Source organism: Numida meleagris, chromosome Z (assembly GCF_002078875.1).
Source record: "Numida meleagris isolate 19003 breed g44 Domestic line chromosome Z, NumMel1.0, whole genome shotgun sequence".
Classification (NCBI taxonomy): domain Eukaryota; kingdom Metazoa; phylum Chordata; class Aves; order Galliformes; family Numididae; genus Numida; species Numida meleagris.
In genome coordinates this window covers 32,279,921-32,301,325 of record NC_034438.1, presented here as the reverse complement: position 1 = coordinate 32,301,325, position 21,405 = coordinate 32,279,921, and the positions used below count along the sequence as shown (strand labels likewise).

Here is a 21,405-nt window from a genome sequence, read left to right as displayed (position 1 = left end):
GGGGGGGTGGCAGCAGGAGGAAGGGGGGGAGAGGCACGGTTTAACTTTCTACTGCATAGCTCCCATGTGCTGAGCTTTCTCTTTCTCTCCCATTTGGAGAAACTAGACCAAAGGGATGAAACCACTTCTGTTTGCTTCTGATTCCTGCTTTCTCCTATTGCTACTGGTATTCCTGAAGATAGCTCATTTTTGTATTAGCTGCCTCTCTGAGCTGTTGTTTTATTTCAGTCATGGGATTTTAGCTAAAAATTTGAATTTCTAGGGAAAAGAATGTCAAAGGATTAGTAAAATAGTTGATCTGCATGAGGACTATGAAATAACGAAAATCCAGCATAAGCCAGTTAGTTTTCTTCAGAGAGCTGTTTGCTACCAGCTCCTGCACGTTTGTTCTATTTTTACTGCATTTACACTAGTATACTTCTCTTTTTCTGTTTGACTTAAAAGAAAAGATGATATAATTATTCAGTGAACACTGAGGCAACTCCCTTTTTGTCTTTAAATATAAATCACTTTGCGTTCCTCCTGTCTCCATTTTCTCCTTGCAGTTAGGAGTGATGGATTAGAATTAGGCTGCAGCACAGATTGGGAAAATCTCCCAGCATCCTCTTCCCGCAGAGGCATCAGCTTCCAGCATTGACTGTAGCTGCTGCCACTCTAACTGACATTTCTTTTAAATTCAGCTATGGAGAGTGCCTCAGATGCCAGCTGCTGGCTTGTGAACTTTTATCCTTATATTCTTTTTGATTTAACTCACTAATGGAACCTCATGGATGCTGAGGAGTAAAACAGTTTTCTCTGCATGCTTTTTTTCTGTCTTTTTGATGTGTGGTGGAAAAAGGACAGTGAAAGAAGAAGCACTTATTTTTGTGTAAGGACTGTATTTACTTACCTGAAGTAAACCAAATTAGCCCTGTAAGTATATCATTTCTGCCTATTAGTTACTGAAAATGTAATTGTGACAGCCAGATACTTGGGATTTTGTCTCTGAAAATCTACTTTGGCAGGTATGCTGAACATTAAAAAAAAATATATTGTGTTTTAGATTGAGTTCCTTGGAGAGGAGAGAAGAAGGTTATATTTGGTATGGATTAAAGAAATGATTGTTTTTCCTCTGCACTTTGCAGTGGTGAACAATGCTTCTGGCAAGCAGCAGCTTCTCTGCTGATGTCAGTGCTTAATCAGCTAGAATGCTGTAGATTGTAGAACACCGCAAGGTGTGTATTTTGGGATGCTGTTCTGTAAAATGTGGCAGCTGAAGGACAGTGTAAGTCTTGTAGTCATTTTTTGCACTTACAGAGTACATCTGTTCTTGGTAGGTGTACTGATTAACTATTTGAGTCAATACAATTTTTGACTTAAATAATTTATTTAATGGAATGCAGTTCTGTGCTTTTTAAGTACTAAATGCTAAGTATAACACAGTGTGATTTTAGTAATGTAAGGTATCCCGACATTGTCTGTAAGTTTACTATGTGATAAATTCTGATGAATTGTTTTGAAGTTAGGTAGATCAGTCCTGTTAGTAGGACCACACTGTCCTAATTGTCTGCTTGGATCTGAGCCAGTGTTTGTGTGACGCAGTGCAAGTCCCATAAACATCTGGCTTCATCTGGTGTCCTATTTGCTGGATGATTTATTTCTTGTCTTTTCCATAGCAGGACAAGTGGATTTTTACATTCATTTTGTGTAAATCTGTCAATAAACAGTTATTATTACTTATATATGCTAGCTCTTTTCAAGAGGATCTTTTTCAAATTGTTTTCTTGTCTTATGCCCTACTCCATTTGGGAAATGCTGAACAAATTGATTTTTTTTTTCCAAATCTCTATTTAGCTATTCATATATGCTGTGTAGTGAATTTTGACTGTGTTGTTCTCTAGCACATTCAGATGCTCATTTATCTGCTTACTGTTACTTGTATTGACCTCAACTGGATTATTTCATATGAGGTATTAGACTGATATGGGGTATTCAAACACAGTAAATTCTGTTTATCTGCAAAGATCACACGTTAATATGTACACCTAAAAATATCGTTGAATTACTATGTTCCATAAGTAAATTTGATAACAACCTTTTATAATGGTATGCATTTCTGCCAGTGTTCAGCAAAATAGCGTAAAGCAGATTTTTATCTTTTTTTACCTGCAGACCAATACTGCTTTGTTCCCTCCCCCTCGTCAAACTGGTCACTTTAAAAGTCTCATGATCTGATTTTTTTACTGACTGTGCTTAGTGTTACATATGTTTTGCAAGGTTACATCAAAGTCATACTTCATTTGCTTGAATAGGATTTTATCACAATCGCTGTAGTGATTAGATAAATTATATGTGCATATTCAGATAAGTAAATGGTAGCTCAGGTTGTTGCAGTGTCTTTCTCTCACAATATGGCTGATTCATTATGGAAAATGTGTATTTTGTTTACTGTGCATGTACAGTGCCATTTGCTCTTGAAGTAAAGAATAGGTAAGAGCAGATAAAGGTGATATTTCTTTTACTTTTTTAAGTCACCACTGTAACCTCTCTTTTTGTGTTTCAGAGGAGTGCACTGTGATGTTGGTAATAATGGATGCTGGTCAGCCAATAGGAAGAGTTTAGTATTAACCCTTTATTTCTGTGCCATCTGGGGCTTGGGTAGATGAAGAACTTTACCTCAGTTTTCTTCCTTTGTGCTTCTTCAGTCATTCATTTTGTTGCATCTGTACAGCATATGTGAGAACAGAGCAATTGGATATTTTCATATGCTATGCAGGTACTACATTAATAATAAATATACAGATAAATAAATACCATGTTCCTGATGTGAAACACTACCAGGAAACTTCTTTTATCTGCCTCCCCTACCCCATGAAGAAGTCATGGATGTAAATTAGAGCAAACGTTTGGAAGCAAAATATTTTGATCACTTTGTTGCATTTCATTACTAGGTTCTCATGAAGTAGTGCTGTAGGCACTGGGTTTCCTTTTAACTAGAACAAGCACAGTTCTATTCATTTCACAAAGTTCAAGATCACAAATAAGACTTGGCTGAAGAATGTAAAGCAAAGATACCCTAATAGTCTCCTGACAGGTGGTGATCTGGTATCTAAAATTTGATATCAGCTAAGACTTTTTAATAAGGATTTTTTTTTATACCTTGTTTGTTGTATTTGAATTTTTGAACACGCTTTGTTCATAAGAATCAGAAATATTTCAGCTGATCTGAGGAGTAGTACTCCCTAAAATAACACCATTGCCTCCTGTAGTGTGTATTTAAGTTTAGCCTTTCTGAACTTCATGAAACTTACTGTTTTAAAACAGGAACAGAGCCCATACACCCCTCTTAAAATGCCAGCATTTCTCCCTAACTTCTGATCTGTGAGGAATAAAGCTTCTTCTAGCTACTGTCTGTCTCTTTGTTAGATCATGTATGTCTGATAAGATAGGAACTTCAGTAAAACCTTTTTTCTAATTTCTTTACATAGCTAATGGTCTCACTTGCACAAATTTTCCAGTGTCTAAATAATACAAGTGACTAAAACTGCCAGTTTTCTTGCAAGAATAGGCTTCTTGATCTCAATTACCTCCCTATTTCTGTTTTCACAGTTGAACTCTGTTCAATTTTGTTGAACCTGGCAAGAGTTTTAAATGTTGTTTCAGGAGAGGGACGTTGAATAGAAACAGTCCGAAAAGCTGCACTGCAAATTTTTTATTTTTTTTTTAAAGAAGCTCTGAAAGTAGTGATCTGTGTAATTTATTGGCATACGAGTCTACTGTGGTTAGCAGCTTGAGGGGAAATTGCCCTGTACTGCTACGACACCCAGGCACAGATAGTGAGAGCAGAAGTGTTACACAATCACCTTCCGAGAATTACAGAGGTAGCAGTTAACGCAATGCATGTTAACATTCACCAGCCCCTTTTTCTAGTGGAGAGGGTTTGGGCAAGCATTCAGCAGAAGCAATGCTGAGTTTTAAAATGAAAGTCAAGATTTGATTCTTAAATGCTGGAGTCTTAGAAACCAAAATAAATCCAAACACATTTTTTTCAGGTATATTGATTGATGAATTAAAATGTTATCTAATTTAAATACCAATATTCAGTGATAAGTTGTCAATTTTAACTTCTTTTGGGAATTCTAATGTTGAGAGAGAAGCTGAAGTCCTTTGCAAATTGTATTTTAGTAATTTCTGAATATTCACTAGGAGCAACTACTTTTCTCGCTTGGATTCCTCAGTCGCTATTAATGTTTTTCTTTCTGATAGTTTCATCTTTTTTTACTTTTTTTGCAACTGGTTCTTTTGAAAATTGACCCTTTGCTTTCTCCTGATTATATCTACAAATTTATAGTAACAGCTAGTTAGTGTTTCTTTTCTCTCTGCATCAACATTTCTGCTACAGCAGTGAGATGAGGGGGAAGAAGGAATCCAACTTTTTAAATATACTAGCTGTGATATTGCTTGATCATGTAAATGCTAGTGTAGGCAACTCTCTTGGTACTGCAGCAACAGCAGAGTACTTCATGGTTTTAGGCTTAGAAATAACAGACAAAATGCTAGTGTCTCATAATGAAATAGCTTTGGGAGTGAAAGTCCAATCTAACTGAACTGAATTCTCTCATAGTGTGGCATTTCTGTCTTCTGCTGTTACTAGATCTATATTCTGGATAGATGACTAACTGCTGGCTCCAAAAATCAAGTAAAGCAAAAAGTCCTACTTGAGTAAGAGTAATGTGGTTTGCTTCTTTTGTGGAATATTATGTTAATTACAGTGTCCAGTAAAGTCTGTAAGGAGGAAGAAGTGAAAGTGTTACTGTTATGATTTTTCCGAAATAATAAATGATATGAACTGACGTCAGTTCTCTGTGCAGTGCCTTCTTACCCACAGAGATGGATCAACACTCCTGCACAACTTGGTGTCATCTGTAAACTTACTGAAAGTACACTTAATCCCTTCATCAATATTATTGAAAAAGATATTGACAAAAAAATCTGGCCCCAGTTCTGAGCCCTGGGAATCAACACTTGTGACTATTCACAATGACCCTTTGGAGCCAACCATCCATCCAGTTTTTACCCAGTGAACCAGACTCTGTCCAAGCAAGCAGCAGCCAGTTTCTCCAGGAGAAGGCTGTGGGAAAGAGTACAAAATGTTTTGAAAATCCAGGCAAACAACAGACAGAGCCTTCTCATTGTCCACTAAACAGGTCATCCTGTCGTAGAAGGATATCAGATTAGTCGGTCATTTCATAAACCCATGCTGACTGGATCAGATCACTTAGTTATCCTGTACCACATCCTGTGGTGTGATGGCACTCAAGATGATCTGCTGCATGACTTCCCCTGGTACTGAAGTCAGGCTGACAGGCTTGCAGTTCCCTGGACCATCCTTCTGACCTTTCTTGTAGGTAGACATCAAAGTCATCAAGCTGCAGTCAACTGGGACCTCACTGGTCAGCCAGAACTGCTGGTAAAATCTTGAAAGTGGCCTGGTGAGCACTTAATGCAACTCCTTCCTCATCCTTGGCTAGGGTATGTGTTGTGTGTGTGTTTTGTGGTCTTGTTTGTTTCTTTGGTTTCTTTTGTTTCAGAAAACATCCCATTTTAGAATGGATCGTAATATAGTGAGCTTTCAGAGTAACCTCTGCCTGTTCACAATTTTGGCCAAAAATCGGGCAGTGTTGTTCCCTTAATCATTGAGCACGCAGACTACAGCATGCATTGATGAGGTTCTGAAACAGTGGAGATACTATGCCTTCAAAGTAATTATTTTATCAAGTCTGTCTTGCTTCAGAATGAAATTTTTGTGTTTCCTATGAGTTAGTAACATTTCCATTGAACATATAATCTGCACAAATTTTACATATGTAAAATTCGTGCTCCTCATGAAAGGATTTGTGCACAATCTACTATGGAGATAAAACTGGTATAGAACGGTCTCTGCTTGTATTTTTAAAAATCAAAACAAAAAAAATGAATCCCACTTTTATGGGTGTTTAAGTGTACTCTCTTGCAATAAGGAAAAAATATCCAGCATATCTAGAAAGCTACTGTATTTGCTTTCATGACCATTTCTAATGTGCACAGTATGTGAATCTGAATTGTACTACCAAGGACCTTGTAAACTTTCAACTGCGCATAGCAGAACTATTCAGAACATAAAGTGTGGACCTAACAGACTTTATTGTAAAGATGACAAGGTAAATGACCAAATTCTTCTGTAAGCAAAAGGTTACTGTAACCTTCATTTCATATCATAAAACTGTTGGTGGGTATTTGTGGTATTTTATCTGTGGTAGGTAGATAGTACACGAATAAAGTGTTTATCCAATGAGATTTCTGCTTGTGTTGCAGCTTAGTGCTTGTGTGAGGGATTGATGAGCGATAGCAAATAACATCGCCCATTAGGAGACTACCCAAATTAGATTTTGAAACTCCTCTAATCAGAAGAGTAGAATATTACAATTGACTCATATGAGTGATGAATGATCAGGACAAAGTGAAACAGATTTTTCTTCTCAATGGTGAGGACTACTGGGTTTAAAACTATGGAGACAAATATCTGAAGAGAGATTTCCAGGTTGCAGAACCAATAGCTGAGTTATCTGTATGCTTGCTCAGATATGATGGATACACATGGATGCATGTTAATGTGAAAACAGTTCCCATTGGAGACTGGATATCTTCACAGTTCCTAGCTGCAGATTTTATAAGGCCCAGTGCAGTCTTGTAAGTCACTGCTGTTTTGAGTCAATGCTCAGAATTGAAAGTGCAGCAAAAATGATGCCAGGGACAGAAATCCTTCCTGCTACAGTAATGCAATATCAGGGTCATTTGAGATAAATAAGTGGTGATGTGGTAATGGCATTTTATGTGTTTTGGATCCTTGCTAAATAGTAAGATAAGCGAAGAGGACATGAAGAATATTTTGGCATGTAAATATGTAGAATAGTTCAGTTGGAGGGAACCCTCAGAGATCATCAAGCTCAACTGCCTGACCTCTTCAGGGCTAATGAAAAGTTACAGCAGTGAGGTCGCTTCTCAGCGTCCTTTTCTCTAGGCTGGGCAACATGAGTGTGCTTAGCCTAACCTCACTGGACATGCCTTCCTGCCGTGGTACCAGCTTTGGTGACCTTCTCTGCATGCTTGAGAGTACCTTAACATCCTTTTATGTGGTGGAGCCCAGAACTGTGCACAGTATCTAAGGTGAGGTTGCGCCAACACCAAATATAGTGAGATAATCACTGCTTTTGACCATCTGGCTGTGCTGTGTCTAATGCACCTCAGAATAAGGTTTGCTCTCATGGTTGCTGGGGCACACTGCTGGCTCATACTGAGCCTGCTGTCGCTGGTACTCAGATCCTTCTCTGCTGAGCTGCTCTTCAGCCACTTGTCTTACAATCTATGCCTGTGTCTTTCAATTAGTGTCCCTAGTGCAGCAGAAATACCCTTCTTGAATTTCATGCCATTGATTGCCCAATGGTTGAATGCCCATTGCTCCAGGGCCCATTGCAAAGCCTCTCGTTCCTCAAGAGAATCAGTAGAACCTCTCAGTTTAGTATCATCAGGAAACTTGCTAAGAATGTGTTCAAATCCTGTATCCAGATCATTGATTAAAAAAAAAGTGGAATAGGACTAGCCCTAGTGTTGAGCCCTGGGGCTATTCAATACTCACGTGATATGAATATGGAATGATGATTTAATGATTTCTCTGAGAAGCAATCTCTGTGACAGAGAATGCTATAGTTTGAATGCAGCTTTTGATCTTGTCTGGGAGAAGATCTTCCAGGAAGATAGTGGATTCCAACCCACCAAGACTTTGAAGGTTTGAGTTTACTTTATGTTAAGCACAGGTAGCAGTGCACGTCAAACACAGGTGTCTGTACTTCAACCATGAAAAAAATCCTATGTGCCTTCACGGTAGTCCTGCACAGGAGGAAGGAGGAGAAGGATCCTATCTTGAACATTAAAAGGAAAAATACATTTAAAGTAAAACAGTGTTCAAAAATAGCAGAAGCCTCCTAGCCAAGAAAATAGAATGAGTAAATTCTAGTGAGGCGATGCTGCTGTTTACCGTTATGTTCTGAGAAAAACTTACTCATTTTGACAGTGTGGAACATGAACAGCAAAATATTTCATTTTCTCATTGAAGATACTTACTGCTTACCAAAGGAAAGTCCTATTTTGGAGTTACAGAAACAGTGAATAGCGTCAGTAAGCATCAGATTTTGACAGTATATTAAGACTATTTGACTTATCTACCTGGTGAAAATACATTTCAGTGCTGTTTTGTCATCATTGTCTTAGCAATAAAAATCCTGTTAGATACTTGCATGCACGTTACTCAAGAAGAGGACAACAGATAGTAGTTTCTTACTGTCCTATCTGTTGGTATTCTCACTGAACACAAAATGGTTTTTATTTGAGTTAAGGTTGAGTTGGTGTGTCTAAAAGATTCTTCTTTTAGCAAAGCTTCAGTAAGTGCTAAGGGTCACCTACTTGCTAGTTCTTTCCTGAGAAATTATTCCCTTAGATGCATCTTATTTCCTGGATTCTTTACATCAAAACAGTCTCTTCTTTATGATGTTCTTCAACATCTTTATCAAAGACCTCAGCAGTGGGATTGAGTATACCCTCAGCAAGTTTGCAGACACCAAGCTGAGTGGCACAGCTAGGTGTTCTATCTGGGTTGGAGCAAGCCCACATGTGTGTACAGACTGGGAGAAGAACTCGTTGAGAGCAGCCCTGAGGAGAAAGACTTGGGGACTCCTGGTGGGTGAAAAGATAGACCTGAGCCAGCAATGTGCGCTTGTAGCCCTGAAGGTCAGCTGTACCCTGGGCTGCATTGAAAGATGTGTAGTCAGCTAAGCAAGGGAGGTCATTGTGCTCCTCTGCTCTGCACTCCTGAGGCCCCATCTGAAGTACTGCATTCAGGTCTGGGGTCCCCAGCATGGGAATGATGTGGATCTGTTGGAATGGGTCCAGAGAAGGGCCATGAAGATGATCAGAGGGCTGGAGCACCTCTCCTATGCAGAAAGGCTGTGTTCAATCTGGGGAACAGAAGTCTCTGGGGAGACCTCATTGCAGCCTGCCAGTACTTAAAGGGAGTTTACAAGCAGGAGGAAGACTGACTGACTTACACTGGTAGATCGTGAGAGGACAAGGGGAATGGTTTTAAACTGAAGAAGAGGAGATATAGATTAGATATGGGGAGGATTTTTTTTACTCAGGGGGCAGTGAGGTGCTGGCATAGGCACCCAGAGCAGCTGTGGGTGCCCCATCCCTGGAGGTGTTCAAGGCCAGGTTGGATGGGGCCCTGAGCAGGCTGATCTAGTGGGTGGAAACTCTGCCATTTTTCCAGAGAACAGTTGGTGAGTTGTTGCAGTGTGGTTGACTGTCTAAATCTTAGACGGATACAAAGACAAGGGCATGTTCAATTTATATATTGAAGTCTCTGTAACTGCCCTCCTTGAGTGATCTTACAGTGAGCCACGTGTGGAAAGATAATTGTTTCTACCTAACTCATTAAATGCTTGAATAACTTTATTTAAATACTAGAGCAACAACCTTTTCTTCCCCCTGTGTTTTGAGCTAGTTGTCATTACCAGTTCAGCTCCATTTTAAATTAACTGGGGTGTGAGGGGGGGATGGCGGTGGGAAGAGAAACTTAACAAGCTGTAAATGATTTTGATACTTTCAGTTACTAATGCTGCTTTGTGTACATACTGAGGATTATTGTCCTAATAGTAAATATTTCAATACATATTAGAATTTCCAAGTCAGTATTTTTTTCCTTTGTTATTGTAACTTTGATTAGTTGATTATAAGAACTGATATAAAGCTGCTGTTAACTTTGTTATTGACAGTATATCCTCACTGCACTGGAGCAATTTCAAAAATATCTCAGCACCAAGCAAAAGCTATTTCTGGAATTCTAAACAGATTTAATTAGTTTATTTATTTATTTTTATGAAAAGTTTGAAATATTAGTGAAAAGACGACACAAAAATTTGAAAAAGAGTTGTTATGGGGAGAAGTATCTTTAAGGTATCTAAACAGTAACACTGTGGTGCTTTATTCTCTTTGGAATTAAAGATCGTTGTCTTCGAAAAAAGAGAAAAACTTGCTACACAGAGTCAGCAAACATGTTGAGAATGGAAAAGATTAGAAACTTTATCTGTCCTTTTCAGTCTGAAGATTTTTTTTTTGGCTTTGGTTAGCCACTGGGGTTTATACTGGAAGATACCTGAAGCAGAGCACTACTTCAGCAGCAGTTTCAAAATAGCTTTTGTGCTGCTATGAGAGAGAATATAGACTCATTCTAGCCATCTGCGAAGTCTCAACTTTGTTTACTTTAAAAAAAAAAAATTGAAGCAATCAGTGCAAATATAGTATTTTTTTAAAAAGCCTTTTTTTTGTTGTTTTTGTTTTTCTTTGAATAATTCCTTCAAATCAAGCCATTTTTACTCTCTGGAAAGACAGAGATTATATATTTCATTTGTTAAGCAAGCGCCTTACTTTAGTTTCCTAAAACTAACAAAGTCAAATGGGAACACAGAAGCCTTAGAACACACAGTAGTAGTGAGGCTTTGTTACTGAGAGGCTAACTCATACCCTTTCTCATGTAACAGAAACGGAGAGAGGTGGAAATTAATTTTCCGTAACTATCTGTTTGCAGGTGCTGCTTGTGGGATTAGATAATGAAATTGAGTATTCTGCAAAGTTTTCAGTTGTTACAGATGAATCTTTTTTATTTATTATCACTCTTCTTTGGAGAGTATGCTGTTGAAGATATTTAAAGAAGATATGTAAAAACACGTACATTTCTCTGCTAGTGATATAAATCCTTTAATTTGGACAATTTTGTTCACATTCAAAATTTAAATACACTAAAACACACTAACATTGCTTTGCTTATATTTAGTAAATTTAAATGTTTATCAGGACAGTATTGAGTAATAAGAGTAGGATCACAAACATACGTATTACTGATGATTGCTTTAATGGAAAACATTTAACCAGTTGAACAAATTTAAATGAAGTGCAAAGTCCTATTTTGCCGAGGAGGTGTGGTACTTCCCAGTCTGTGTTAGGTGATTCTCTTCCTTCTGACCTCCTGAAGAATTTTGCTTTGTATGAATAGTTGTTACAATCTCAATCCTTGGTAGCTATCCAAACTTGGCACTCAGCTGGGTTACATGGTCTGGATTTAGAAGTTATGGTGTGCAAAATACAGATCAAATTTGTAGTTGACTTTGATAGTCTGTTTTTTTGATACAGAAATCATGACTATGTAATAAAAAGAGAGCTATTCTGTGTGTCTCCCACATGTCTATTTTGGCCTGTGGGTTAATTTTTCAGGAAAGAACGGTGGAAAATGTCTTCTCTATTAAAACTGTAAGGCATAGATTTTCATTCGGTATTTTTTGATATACAAGTTATATCTAAGAAGTGCAAAGTCTCCTGTTAGTATCAAGCAAGCAGCGTCACAAAGACAGATAGGTGTGTGTGCACTGAAACACGAAGATGAAAATTCTTAAAACCTATGTAATCAAAGGCAAATCATTGCTTTGTAATAAAAATCTGTATACTTGATAAACCACTTCCCATTTTCCCTTCATCAAGGGGGAGCCGATAGGAATGATTAATCAGTTAATCTAAGTTAAAGATTTAAAAAGGATTTAAAAAGATTAAAAGGGGAAAACTAAAATTGTCCATGATCCTGTTGAAGTCATAATGAAAATGGCATCTAATTTAGCAGCCATCTTGGAGCCATGCTTCTACTCTTCTTCTTTCCCCCTCTTATAATTTCTCATAGAGATGTGAGATTCAGAAATTTGGTAAAATATGTGTAGTGAGGGGGAAATGAAAATTAAATGCATCGATTTACTCAAATATACTACTGTCACTTAGTAGGCTTTATTATCAACTTTCTAGTGGAGATAATTCACACAGACTTGTATAAGATTTATGATTTGGAAAATGGAGAAAAAAGCAGAAAAACCTCACAAATGAACACTTTTTTTTTTACACTTCAGTTGTATGCTATATAAAATCATTGTCATGTGTGATCATGTACTTCTATCATCAGTTGACCAAATTTTACTTTATTATTTCCTTAAGGATTGCATCAATACTGCAATCAGCAGAGCACCTTTCAGGAACAAAACAAATATATGTCCCTGACCTAATACCTAGTATGTGGAATACATCTCTTTTTTAGCCAAATGTAGTCCTTGGCTCCAGGCTCAGGATATGTCTTTTGTTTATTTGTTTTTAGACAGTATCCTGAAGACATTAAAAAAGGAGGGGTCTGCTGGGCAATTTGCAACTTCACAATTTTTAGTAACGAAGTGGAAGATTTTCCTTTTAGTAGGCTCAGTAATAACTAGTGATTTTAAAGTGCTGAGTTACAGATTTTGTTTCTCTATGAAACAATGTTTTGGGTTTTTTTTCATGTATGCTCTTAACAAGAAAAAAAAAAGGCAAACTTGAGAAAATGTTTTCTGAGATCATCTAGCCTTAGCCCAGTTTTCTGCCCCAGAAGGAACACCAAAAGCAGAACCAGTGTTTTTAAAAATAATGGAGAGGTGGGAAAGAAGAGGGGTTTTCTGTGTAAAAACTTGTCCAGTCATATTTTAATATCCTCTTTTGTTTAGATTTTTTGTTTTGTTTTGTTTTCATGTGTGTTTTACTTCCAGATTTAGAATAGCTGAATGCCATGTAGTTTGTCTTTCGTAAATTCCTCCTTCAGGATTCTTCTCTTCTGGTGAGCACTTAAATATTCATCTCATTGGTGTGATTTGTTGCTTGCCACTGCTTAACCTTTCTGGAATAAAGCCCATTATAGAGCCTAAACCTGTTGTTTTAAAGCTGTAAACAGATTATCTTTTCCAGGTCCAGATGCGCGCTTTAAAGGCTATGTAGCTGCCAGCTACTCGTTACTACCAGGAATGTCCTGTGTGTTACCAGCTCCACACATGGAGCAGTTTGTGAGTGCTCCCTAACTATCAGACAAAACTGGCCAAGGTAGCTGTTTTGTTGCATAGCTTGCTTTTAAGCAAGTGCAAGTAACTTTGATGTGAAGAGAATCAGGAAGAACAAAAACTTTTGGCATGGCTGCAGGCTTGTGACAGGAGTATTTTGGGGCATAGTTATTTGCAGAGTGAATGTCTGTTTCCTGCTTTCTCGGACAAAAACTATTATGTTGTCATCTCTTTCCATACTTAGATCTGCATAGAGTCTGGTGCTGCATTTCTAAGATCTGAGAGGTTAGGTGCAATAACTTGTATGTTTGTTACACAAATAGTAGTAAAAATGACTTTATTGCATACTGACTGGTAAACAGGATAACAAAGCCGTAAACATCACTTCAATAGCAAAAGAGACTGTACATCTCTAGCTTGGATAAAGTAACCTGTAGCGTGGATAAAGAATCTGTCTTGGTTTTGTAATGTCAGATTTTAAAAATGAGCAATAAAATTGCTATCTAACACCTGCTCAGTTACATAAGAAAAAATATTTTTGTGTTTATATTTACAATTTGACTAAGCTAAGAAGTTTTTTTATTTTTTTTTAGGACATCCAAGATGGATCTCAAGAGTGCTCTGGAAGAATGTTCAATAGCACTGAATTTGTTTCTAAATAATAAGTTCACTGAAGCCCTGGAATTACTTCGTCCATGGTGAGGTCATGAGGTCATTTGCTTAAATTTCCATAACCATTGTAAAATATGCTGGCTGTAAGCTGAAGATTAATTTAAAGTCTCTGAAGACTGTGGCTTTCATTTATTCCCTCTTGTCCAAAAGTATTTCTCAGTATTCTGGGGTTTTAATGCTGCTCATTTCTCCTTAAGTCCATCACAGAAACTGTTAAAGAAATAGTCTTTTCTCACGCAGAAGGAAAAAACAGAACAAGACCTTACCTAATGTGTCTTTGATCAGAGACTCTGTGTGTCAGAGATGTTTTTTCACACCATTAGCAAAGCCAGAAAAAGCCTCCAGAATACTCTTTCTAATGCTTTTTAAATTATATGTGCATGGCATTTGTGTTTACTTTTAAATCAAGCCTTTCAGTTTTCTGGCTATCTTCTTCCCTGTTGCCTTTGCTCTTTACAATAAAGTCTTCATAAACTGACAGATACAATTACATAGTAAGTTCTAAAGTGTGTGTGTGTGCTCTTGCTTTCTCAGTATCATCATAATCAGGGCAATACTGATAAACCTGGAAATACACAATAGCAGTCATTTGCTTGCTCTGTAAGTTATTCTAGTTTCCAAGTTTTTGAAAGGAATCTTCATGACCGTTTCAGTGCAGTGAAATACAGAGGGGGAAGAACTCTTAGGATTAGAGCTGAAGCCTGTAACGATACAAGCTCATTATTTCTAGAAGGTATTGGTAATAGCTATTTTAAATCATCTGCTGGGCCATACCCACATTGAGTTCAAGAGCAGGTAGCTGGGGAATATGAAAGATTAGTTGGGTAAGTGTGGGTGAACTGTGGCTGCGGGCAATCCGAGTATCTGGGATCTGACTCCCATTCACGATCCTTTTCCTGTCTCGTGTGTTGTGTTGAAGGGTATTTCAGTGAGGGGGTTCTGTAATGTGTGTTGGTAGAGTGATGTGAAGTTCTTGCTCTGCTGTTTGATAATAGTAAGATCGAGTGACAGTGGTGGGTTGGTAATGTTAGGTAGACAGTACAGACAAATGAAAATGCACTGTTAAGTGAAATTTTGGGAAAGTAATTTAACTATCTAATGTATATCTGAGTTCTACTCTGTGCACGTTGCACAGTGTCTTCAGACACAAAATTGCATGTTATAGGGCAACGTTTTGAGAAAGCACAACTTTCATATGCTTACGTTTTATTTTTTTGAATTATTGTGAAATAGTACTGCCTACAAGGGTTGTGTGTATTAATAAATACACATACACACATTTCCAAAATATTTTAGTATATATTTCATTATATATATTTAATTTTGCTTTATATAATAAAACAGCTCTGTAAGTCATATCACCATTTTATACCGCAGTCTGGCTTTTTTTAAGTACAGTGAGGTGTTTGTTTTAGTTGATGTATGCTATGAAGAAAAATAATAATCTAGGTACCATGGTTCCTGGCAGTTAGCAGACTCTGAGCCTATTATACAGCATATTCAGCTAATCTGCAAAAGAGGGCTTAATCTAACAAGGAAACAAATGCCACCTTTAAGAAAGAAAAAAAAAAATGTTGTACCAAAAAATAACCTTTTAATGAAAATTAAATGTAAGTTCTTAACATTAAAAAATAGAGAAGGAGTTGATATCTTTAAAAAATAAATAGCCCAATGATATATCTTCCCTATTTTTGCTAAAGTATTCTGTCTCCAAAACTATCCCAGGGTGTTAGCTCCTTGCTTTAAAAAAAAAAAAAACGCATTGAGAAAACTGGAGAGGATACTGGGAGGCGGGGGGGGGGGGGCGGGTTGTAGCATTGCTAGAAAACTAGTACATATAACCCCTGAGACTGAGAGGTGGGCTTTTTTTAGTTTGGCAAAAGGGAGACTTGGGGGATTAATCTAATAGTGGTTTGCAGCTACTGAGGGGAAGTGGCAGAGACAGTCTTATCCATAGTGGCAGATGGTAAAACAAGAGGCAGTTGCCCTAAGTTGAGGCTTAGGAAGTTCAAACTGGATGTTAGGAGAAAGTGTGTTAAAGGAGTAGTACAGCACCAGAGAAAGAATGGCAAGAGGTGTGTGCAGACTTCATTTTCCTGAAGCTGTCCAAACTTGTTTGTTAGGTTGTACTCCAATAACTCCTTTCCAACAACTTTTTAAATTGTGTGATAATATTTTTCTGATGTTGTGAAAGCCAAGTTGGCTCAGTGTAGCCTTTTGTGCAGGACTGAGTATACGTGTACTGCCCTTTCTGTGACACAGATGCAGATTTTTGTATCTTGGTATGAGTTAACCATTTTCTAAGGGTGTCTTTACTTCCTTTGTTAAGTGAAAGTAGAGCCAAAGGAATATATCGTGGCTTAGTTAGCTAAATTAAGCAGATATGCCAATGGACTATAAATGGCAGTATAATTAAGTGCAAATGTTTATATAACCTGTTTTGGACATTTTCTGGGGCTTGCTGCAGTAGTAGCCCATGAAGGTAGACAAGTAGCACCCAGGCGAAGATTGCCCTTGCCTACATCATATTCTTAAGTGTTTTGTTTTCTTGCTTTCCTCTGTTTTTACACAAACTAATGTAGGTGTCTCTGACAGCATTTAATTTTGTCTTTTAAAATAAATTTTGGTTAAAATGCGCAAAACTTTTATGTTTGCTGTAGGTCTAAAGATAGTATGTACCATGCCCTTGGGTACAGCACTATTTTAGTTATGCAAGCTGCTATGACCTTTGAACAACAGGATATACAAATGGGAATTTCTACAATGAAAGAAGCTTTGCAAACCTGCCAAAGGTAAGTCCAAGCAATTTGTATTTATGAAGTACTTGATCCAGTACATGTCCTTTTTAAGATATCCCAGCTGTCTAAGTGCTTTCGCAGCAGGATGTTGTTGGTATGATAGGGGTCTAAATTTGGAAAGGTAGACTAAGTCACACTATCCAATTACTTTGGGTAGGGGTATGCTTACTAATATTGTCAGGTTTGGGTATTCATAGCTTCTGAGGTTAGTTAAAGAGCTGGTTGTATCTGTAGACCTAGAATGTAAGCTGACTATCTGGGCTATTTCAACCTGTGATTTTTATTTTCCATGGGGATCAATAGCTTAAAGCTCCCTATTTTAAATTTTCCCTCATCCTGAAAATGTTCTTTTTAAGAGTTGTTTTCAAAAGTAGACACAATAGTCTAATAGGACCAGGCTTGAACTGAGGTTTCTTCTAAAACAATCTTTTTTTTTTTTTATTACGAAATGTGTTTAGCTTACCTTACAATTAAGAGGATATCATTATCATTAAGAAAGATATGAGATTTTGCTTCTGGTATTGGCTAGAACAACAGTGAAACAAAGGAGAAGACAGATGCTTTTAGATTAACTCTTGTCCAAAGAGGGGAGGAGAGGTGGAGAGAAGAGACGTTCAGTTTTAATCAGAAAGTCAGAAAATGGATTGTCAAAGTGTCACGGTATTATCTAAGGGTCTGCGTCTGTGACAAGGGGGAGAGGCCTGAAAGAAAAAAAACGAGAAAAGAGGAAGGAAAAAAAAATTGCCGACGAGTAGGGGCTGGCCCCCGGGCGGTCCGGCGGCTAAAGCGGCAGGGAAGCCGCGGAGCCGCACCCTGGGGAAAACAAAGGGAAGAGGGAAAAGGCAGGGGACTCGTAGGCGGGTCTAACACAAAAACAGCGGCACCAATCTGAGGAGGAACAACTGATTTTACTAAATATATCAAAATGAGGCTAGTAGAATTGTAATAGAGAGCTTACAGGCTGAAAATCTTACACAGTAAACTGCAGGGGGACCACGTGCTTTCTCCGCCGGGCATGAAGGAACAGACCCCGCACCTCTCAGGCAGCTTCCCCACCCCCTCCAACACAAAGACCCCTGGGGAGTGCACCTCCTCCCCTCCCCCTCGGAGAGCCACACCAAAAAAGGCAGTTTGCAGTAACCAGGGAATTAACTCGTTAACTGCCCGTACCTTACATGATGTAATGATGTGGAATATCGACAACAAAAATCACAAAACCATAACACAAAGCTTACATGCTTTAACAAGCCTTTGACAAAAACAGAATCGAGAACTTTATTCTCCAGTACCGGTTCTTTCTTATGTTGGCTAATCCATAGTTCATCGAAAGAAATTACCTCCTAATGTTACTTGAGATATTTAATGTTATACTGCCTTCCTATCAGTGGAAAATAAAAGAAAATTCGACAAAATTATCAGATGCTGCCTGAAGGAAGTAAAGGGTTAGCAGTTTGTTGAATGATTCTCAAGCTGGTTGTCTTTGCTGAACTTTAACAATGTGTCGTTCTCAAAGGTGTAAAGGGAATAGTGCTATTGCAAGGGTCCGGAATGAAGTGGTTAACAAAAACATCTCTGAAATGCATTTTTTTTTTAATATTTTTCTTTGATTACACTTTATCATGTCAGGCAAGTCTAATTAGCGTTTGCTTTCCAAGGCGTGCTTGTTTTTGGATAATCAAATAAGTGCTCATTTTTCAGTTGTGCTATTGATTCAAAGTTTCATCAGAACTATGTTGATTTGGTATGTCTGAAAATTAAATGCCTCTTCAAATTTCAGATAGTTTAAATAAGGCCTTCCATCTCTGAAAGATACTAACTGTCCTGCATAAGTGCTTTGTACTTACATGTCACAAAGCACGCAAAAATGTAAGATAAAGACAGTCCAACTTGGAAGCAAAGAATTAATAGAGCTACACGGGCCTTAATTGGCCCTTTCTTGATATGCATTATATGCCAGCCTGTAGTGTCATAATCTCCTGGACAGGGTCCCTTTTCAGTGTGGAGGGGAGCATGTCCAAAGAAGGACCATGAAGCTACTGAAGAATCTGGAGCTCAAGTATGAGAAATAGCTGAGGAGACTTGGATTGTTTAGTCTGTGGAGAAGAGGGGGCTCAGGGAAGACCTTATCATTCTCTACCTGAAAGGAAACTGTAGCAAGGTGGGATTTGACCTTTTCTCCCAGGAGTGTAATGATAGGATGAGAGGTAACGGCCTTAAGTTGCACCAGGGGAGGTTTGGGATGGATATTAGGAAAAATTTCCTCTCTGAAAGAGTGGTGAGGCATTGGAACAGGCTGCCCAGGCAGTTCGTGGAGTCACTGTCCCTGGTGGTTTTGAAGGAATGTGTAGATGTGGCACTGAGTGACGACGTTTATTCAGTATGGTGGTGTTGGGTTGATGATTGGACTAGATGATCTTAGAGGTTTTTTCCAAATGTAATGATTGTATGATTCTAAGTAAGTGCTCAATATTTTTGATGAATTACTTCCTGGCTTGGAAAATGCATTCCTTTTCTGAATTGTTTGTTGAGCTTCTTCGTAAGGCTGTTTATAAATATCAATGAATTCATTTTGGGAATGCAATACTAAGATAAACTAGTATTTTATAATATGGATAACTGAGATCTGTTAAAGCTAAAACATCTGCTCTTTTGCTCTGGGGTGTCCAGTGTGAAATTCCATATCTGGCATAAAATGTCATAAAATACTTAAGTATTTATGTTGAAAACATAGCTTCTCTTGATTTTCGTTGTAGCTCCGTATGCAAGTTTGAAAACAAATAGAACAAAAATAATTATTAAAATCTGAAGCTGAATTAAAGTGGCTTACCCAGCATCTAAAAGACTTCTGCAGCAGTTCTGTCAATTACACTGCTTTGCCCTCAATGTGACTTTTTCTCAGAAGTCTCTTTCTAAAGGCTAGAGATCCAGTGAGAAACTTTTTAGCATGTGCTACTGATCAGTTCCCCAGCAGTGTTTCTGCACATGTGCTGAATTAGGCAGGAACTTTACAAATGGAAGTTGGGAATGTTGTTGTATACTTAACATAGATTAAATGTGTACTTGGAAGATAAATTAAGGTTGGATAGGCCTCCGGCCTATCAGTGGCCATGATTAAATCACTCAAAAAATTGTAGCTATTGTTAAATTATGACTTTCCTAAGAATGTCTAAGATTTGTGGTTGGAATTGGTTAAGAATTACAAATAGTAAGTTTAAGTTCTTTTCAAAATGTCACTAATGCTGTTCGGGTTTCATTTCTTCTATGTATGACTGATTCAGATTCAGGAAAAGAAACACAGTGGTAGAGTCCTTGTCCAATCTTGTTTCTAAACAGTCAGTGGATCAATTGAGTGAAGGTAAGTGGTTTATAATACAGTGAAATTAACAACATTTTTAAAAGCTTGAGAACACTCTACCAGCGTGCACTAATATGCTTAATTCTGTAATTTGAGTTGTATCTTACAGTAAAAAAAATCCTGCATGTACCATCTTCAGTATTGCAGAGTCCCTTGGAAGCAATGTTATTTAGTGTAGATCAATTACCTTTTTGTCCTTTTTATTATAGTTTCTCAAAATTGTGTATTCCAACTCATTTGTTAGGCTCTGAGCATGCATCAAGTAAGAAAAAAATTTGTTTGATAACCAGTTATAGTTTCTTTTTTGTCCTTAAGTTAAGATAGCTGCCAAAAGCTTAAGAATCACTGATGCTGTGGAATAAGTCCTTATAATTAGTTGTATTTGAATCTGAGTATATTAACAAGTTTTGTGCTTGTCTGTTTTGCCTTAAGGTGTTTTGGGAAATGGTATCAGTGCATTGTTCATGGCTCTGAAAATGCTGATCTACTATTTCTGATTCAGGCAGAATCAAGTATGCATTTTTTTCTAACCTGACACAAAAGAACCCTCCTTATACCCAACACATCAAATTCACCACGTGCGCACGCACTGTACATACAGCAGCCTTATGCATGTGTCTGGTCTTGCAGCATGCAGTTACTCTTGCAGCAGAGTAACTCGTGTCATGTGTGTTAAGTCAAATGTACTTTAGTGGTGCATGAGGACGAAGTCTGCCTGGGGCTTTCAGATTGCTTAGCATGACTTAATGAAGACTTGTTCATAATGTCTTACTGGACTTAGGAAACAGCTGAGCCACTGTTACAGTTCACCTGTAGAAGTTTTCTCAGATTTGAAAGGAGAATTTGAAGAAGTAGTTGCTCTAGGCTTGTGTTTAAAGGTAGTAGCAATAGAAAGTACAGGAGATCATCAACCAGAATGATAAGAAGCTTTCGCCCTAGGCTGAAGGCAGCTCTGGCAAGATTAAGGTTTTTGTCTGAGGAGAGACGAAACAGAAAACTGTTTTTAGCTAGCTTCTCGATTACTAGTTCTGATGGGATCTGCATGTTACAGCTGCTGTTCGGCAGTTACCAAATCAGCAACAGCAGAATCCAGCCTTTCTTCTTGGCAGCGTTTTATTTGTTCCATTGACCTCAAGAGGAGAATAGTGACAACAGCTTTACTGACAGTAGATAACTTTTCTTTCTTATATAGAGGAAATGCATGCTGAAATCTGCTATGCGGAATGCTTACTGCAGAAGGCAGCTCTCACCTTTGTACAGGTAAAATCATTCTCATTCTCTATGTCTCTATTTAACAGTTTAATGGAAAGATGTAAAGATGTTAGTGCTTGTAGAACGTCATCTCCACAATAGGTAAGTTATTAAAAAAACAAACTTCCTCCAAGTGAACTGGTGTTACTTTATGACAGTAGTTGAAAGTACAGCAAATGCAATGCTATCATAGAATCATAGAATCATAGAATTAGCTAGGTTGGAAAAGACCTACAAGATCACCTAGTCCAACCATCCACCTACCACCAACATAACCACACTAAACCAGGTCTCTCAACGCTATATCTAAACGTTTCTTGAACACCTCCAGGGACGGTGACTCAACCACCTCCCTGGGCAGCCT

The 21,405-nt window shown here is 37.9% G+C and overlaps 1 protein-coding gene across 7 annotated transcripts in view; it reads left to right on the top strand.

The window, feature by feature from the left end:
- TTC39B (tetratricopeptide repeat domain 39B) overlaps positions 1-21,405 on the top strand; it is a 96,097-nt gene that overhangs the window by 40,204 nt on the left and 34,488 nt on the right. For all 7 annotated transcript variants that reach the window (XM_021380424.1, XM_021380417.1, XM_021380418.1 and 4 more), the window contains 4 exons: positions 13,559-13,663; positions 16,298-16,429; positions 19,714-19,790; positions 20,983-21,050. In XM_021380424.1, coding sequence (XP_021236099.1) covers positions 13,569-13,663; positions 16,298-16,429; positions 19,714-19,790; positions 20,983-21,050 — 372 coding nt within the window. In that variant the 5' untranslated portion in view covers positions 13,559-13,568. The remainder of the gene's footprint in view (positions 1-13,558; positions 13,664-16,297; positions 16,430-19,713; positions 19,791-20,982; positions 21,051-21,405) is intronic.